The 4337-nt window shown below is 51.2% G+C and overlaps 1 protein-coding gene across 1 annotated transcript; it reads left to right on the forward strand.

Moving 5' to 3' along the window:
* Positions 1-329: 329 nt before the first annotated feature.
* Positions 330-1442, forward strand: LOC308051627 (inositol 1,4,5-trisphosphate receptor-interacting protein-like 1; the record flags this gene model as incomplete). Its single annotated transcript, XM_080362186.1, has 1 exon — positions 330-1442. One exon carries the CDS (start codon positions 330-332, stop codon positions 1440-1442), a length of 1113 nt encoding a protein of 370 aa, XP_080218312.1.
* Positions 1443-4337: the final 2895 nt, after the last annotated feature.

The following is a 4337-nucleotide window of genomic DNA, read 5'->3' on the forward strand; positions in this document are numbered from 1 at the left end:
CTGCTGAAGAGGTAGAGGAGGAGAAACAGGAAGGAGAGAATGAGGATGCAAATGAAGCCGAAGAAGCAAGTGATCATGCAAATGAAGCTGAAGAGAATGATAATGCAAATGAAGACGATGAAGGCAACGATGATGCAAACGAAGCTCAGGAAGGGCATGATGATGCAAATGAACCTGGAGAAGAAAATGACGATGCAAATGAAGACGAAGAAGAGAACAATGATGAGAATGAAGATGAAGATGAGAATGATGATGAAAATGAAGATGAAGAAGAGAATGATGAGGAAGAGGAAGATGAAGAAGGAGATGATAATGCAAATGACCCGGGAATGTTTTTTGACGAAGACATGCAGTGGCTAGTACGGGGCCTGGAGAGAGATTACAAGTCTGTGAGGAGCTTTATGGAAATCTTCATCCATGTCTACCAGTATATCTTCTCCAACACCTCTTTCCCAGTGCTGGAAAAAGCCATCGAGGTGGGCAGTGCCTTTGAAGGTTGGAGTCCCCGTAAGGAAGACGTCACCTACCGCCTGATTTTGCCCCTGAAGCCTCCCCGTGGACACATCTTCCACCTGGAGCCAGGCCCCGTGTGGCCAATGAGGAACTTTCGCATCCGGGTGGAGTTGGTGTGTACCTGTGAGATGGAGCAGCCGGCAGGAGAGACACGTTGCTTCCTCCACGACCCCGAGCAAGAGCACGGGAGGAATGCAGCCTTCAGCATCCTCGACGACCTCTGCACTGCCTCCTACCTAGATGCGCAGAAAACTGCGCGCTATTTCCAGATGTTCCTGAGACGTTCCTGGAGGGCAATGCATCTCTCAGCCATACGCCGCCTAACAGTGCTGCCCTCCGACCGCTCCTGCAAATTCTGTGTGACAAATCGCCGGGGGAAAAGGATTTTCATTGAGTTGATGTTTGGGGTGCAAGAAGGCGACTCGGACATCTTTGTGAGCAGCCAGCATACAGAGGCTGCCTACACTCCAAACACCATGTGGCCAGAGACCTATGCTGTGGCAGAGATGAAGTTCTTCAGGTATATTGCCAGAAAGGCACATCCTGACACCTCCTACCTCAGATGCCTGCAGCTCTGTGTCCGCTGCCTGCTGGGCAGAGACTTTTCCACCTATACGCTGAAGACAGTTATGATGCACGTGCTGACCGCCCTGCCGCTGTCAACCTGGCACAGGAGGTATTTCTGGGAATGGCTGAGCACCATCCTGCACTACCTGCAAAGATGTCTGCACGAGAAACGCCTGAACCACTTCTTCATTGGCAATGAGAATGTGCCTGAGGAGATCATCTTGCCCCAGGAATTGCGCACGGCTGAACCCTTCAACCTCTTCCAGCACCTGACGCAGAATCCTTACGCCTCTGCGCACGCAAAGCTTGAGTTTGAGGAGCTGCGAAAACGGGTTCATAGGATGCTTCTCGACGGACACTGAAAGAGGTCATCCTGCTCAGAGCTGTGTCTGCGCAGGTCACAGCTGCTGGCAGACGACCGTGTCTTCCGGGAAGAAGAAAGACAGGAGAATGCAGGGCACGGGAAGGGAAGGAAAGAGTGCTGCACCTTTCCTGCCCAGCAAAAGCGCATCCTGGGGAGTGGGACACCATGCAGCTGAAGAGGCCATCACGAGGAGTCTTGTGACAGGGACTCCACTACCACCCGCACAGCAACTGCCCTCTCTCTTTCTTCAACGACATCCATTCCATTCCTTCTGGGAGCTTTACCACGTGCAAAGCTGCCCATAAGCGTTGTGTTTGAATAAAGCTTGTGTTGTGAGTTCTTGCGTCGCTTTTGTGGGGATCGTGGGCATAAGGTGCTGACTGCTCAGCTGCCGCAGAGCCAGGGAGCGTTGTGCAGAAGAGCTGATGGGATGGGCTGTGGTTTCTCTGATTCTGTAAATCAGGCTCCTCCTTGCGTCCATGCTTCCTCATCGGGGCAATGAGAACAACTCATCAGCCTCCGGAAGGTGGTCCATCCAGTGCAGCAGAGGGAGCAGAGGACGCAGGAGCAGAGTGCCGTGGCCTTGGGAGCACTGTGCTTTTCTGCCTTGCAGCAGTGGCAGCTCTAGTCTTTGTCCTGCTCTTTGGGCTCTGCTGGCGGCTAGAGAAAAGGAGCTGTGCCTGTGTCGCTATGAATGAGGAGGAGAGATCCAGCAGCAACACAGCGCAGGAGAAGGAAGAGGAGACAGGGCTGAGCAACACGAGGAAGAGGAAAGTGAAGAAGATCCCTGTGATGATAGTCATTTGAGCAGGGTTTCTGATAAGCACATTCAGTATCCAGTGCCGAACATGGCCAGCAAGTGCCAGGTGGCAGAGGAAGTAGAGGTGACTTCCTCCACGGTTTCAGATTGCTCTTCTTCAATAGTTTCTTCCTCACACTGCAGCCAGTCATTGAGGCGGGCAGCACTTGCGAAGGCTGGAATCCTCATGGGAACCATGTTGTCTACCCCTGCTTGTGCCCCTGCATCCTGCCCTTGGCCATGCCTTCCACCTCGACCTGAGCATCGTGGAGCAGGTGCTGGCAAGAGACCCCTGCAACCATGTGGAGCTGCAGCATGCCTGGATGAGGAAACATCTGGTGGAGAATGTGCTGAGCATGTGCATATCCCTGAGGACACACTGAGTAAATATCGCCCTGCGTCACCCCTCTTCCACGTTATGGTGCTGCCCTTCTCCCGCTAATGCAATCTTCAGCTAGATGACTGCTTCAACAGGACTGTTTGCGTTGTGTGGACGATCGGCGGGGAGAAAGGCAAGTCGGACATCTTCCTGAGCATTTGGTAGGCCGACGCGGCTTTACTGGTGTTGCTTTCTCTCTGATAGGACTGTGCTTTTTCAAGTAGCATTTGGTCATCTCATGATGTCATACTCATCCTTCATGGGTCCTTAGGACTTTTCATCTCTACGTTTTGGTTTCGCTTGTCTTTAGCAGGAATTGTATACTCCTTTACAGCAGCTAGAACAAACACATGAAAGTTGCCTGCCTCTTTCTGTCTAGATATTTATCACACACAGTTTGGCAATATTCAAGTCATTGTATTTATAGTGTTCCTTTTATCCCCTCTTTCCGGCAGCGGACAGTAAACACCCTCAACTGTGGCACGCCTCCTGCCCAAGGCACATGTCAAGGCATCTTTTATACTCCCTCTCTTCTAACTCTGAAATTAGTTTCTGTCCCCAAAAAGGAATACTATGCTGGGTAGGACTCCTTTTTTGAACATGAGGATTTTAAAGATACACATGTCCTGGTTTTGTTAAAAACAAGACCCATTCTCTTCTAGTGATTTTTCTTTCAGCTAAGTTCTTCTAGGCAGCTGTACTTTTCTGAGTTTTAGCCTGCGTATTTTTCCTCGGATGCTGTACTGGGTGCTGATAAGAAGACCAAGGGAATGCTGAAGAAGCTCGTGTTTAGATTTATTATCATGGTAGCCAAGAAAGACTGATAAGTTTTCCCACGTTCCGTCGTGAGAGGGGCGTGTTTGAGGAGGGGTGCATGGAACAGGTGACTTAAATTGACCAATTAAGTATTCCATCCCATAACTGTCATATCCCCTTAAATAAGAGGGTGATCACGAGGATCAGTCTCTCTTCAACCATGGCTGGCATCTAGAGAGGACCCTGTCTGTCTGCCTTGGATGTACAGGCCTCAGGCCCTGCATCCCTGCAACCGGTTTCCAGTTTGCTTTGCAGTCCAGCCCGTGACTTCCAGGGGTCTGAGCTGCAGCTGCTGGAGCCGCCAGCTCCGCACACCCAGCTCCATCGCTGCTGGAGTGACGCCAGCTCCACATCGAGCATTCGAGATTGGTTTTGTATATATTGTACCTATATTCTCTTTCTATTAGTAGCATTAGTAAAAGCCTTTAAAACCTTTCAACTTGAAGTCTAAGTCTCTCTTCCTTCCTCCTTATCTTTCCTATCATCTCACTGTTGTACAGGAAGTGGGTGGCGGGAGGTGAAGGCGGTAACACAGTCCAGATGGGTTCACGTGTAGGAGGTAGGAACCACTCTGCTGCCAGGCGGTTGTACATATTACAGATGGAAGACCTAACTACTCTCAGTGGCCGTTCCCACCAACTTTGCTGCAAACCCTGCTCGTAATCCTGTTGCAAGAGTGTGGCAGAATGCAAACCCCCCTCTCTCCCCCTCTCAGCCCTCTCTCTCCCTCCCTCCTTCAGTAAGGAGGAGTGGGCACATCTCCCTCTCTCCCGGATACTAGAGGCTAACAGCTTCTTTTGTTTGGCCCCAGAGCACCCTGGCCAGGGCCATTAGAAGGGAGTGCCGAAGCTGCAGTGAGCCGCTGGGCGCCCACACCCAGGGTGGGGGATGTTTTTGGG

This window comes from Nesoenas mayeri (assembly GCF_963082525.1).
Source record: "Nesoenas mayeri genome assembly, chromosome: Z".
In the NCBI taxonomy this organism is placed as follows: Eukaryota; Metazoa; Chordata; class Aves; order Columbiformes; family Columbidae; genus Nesoenas; species Nesoenas mayeri.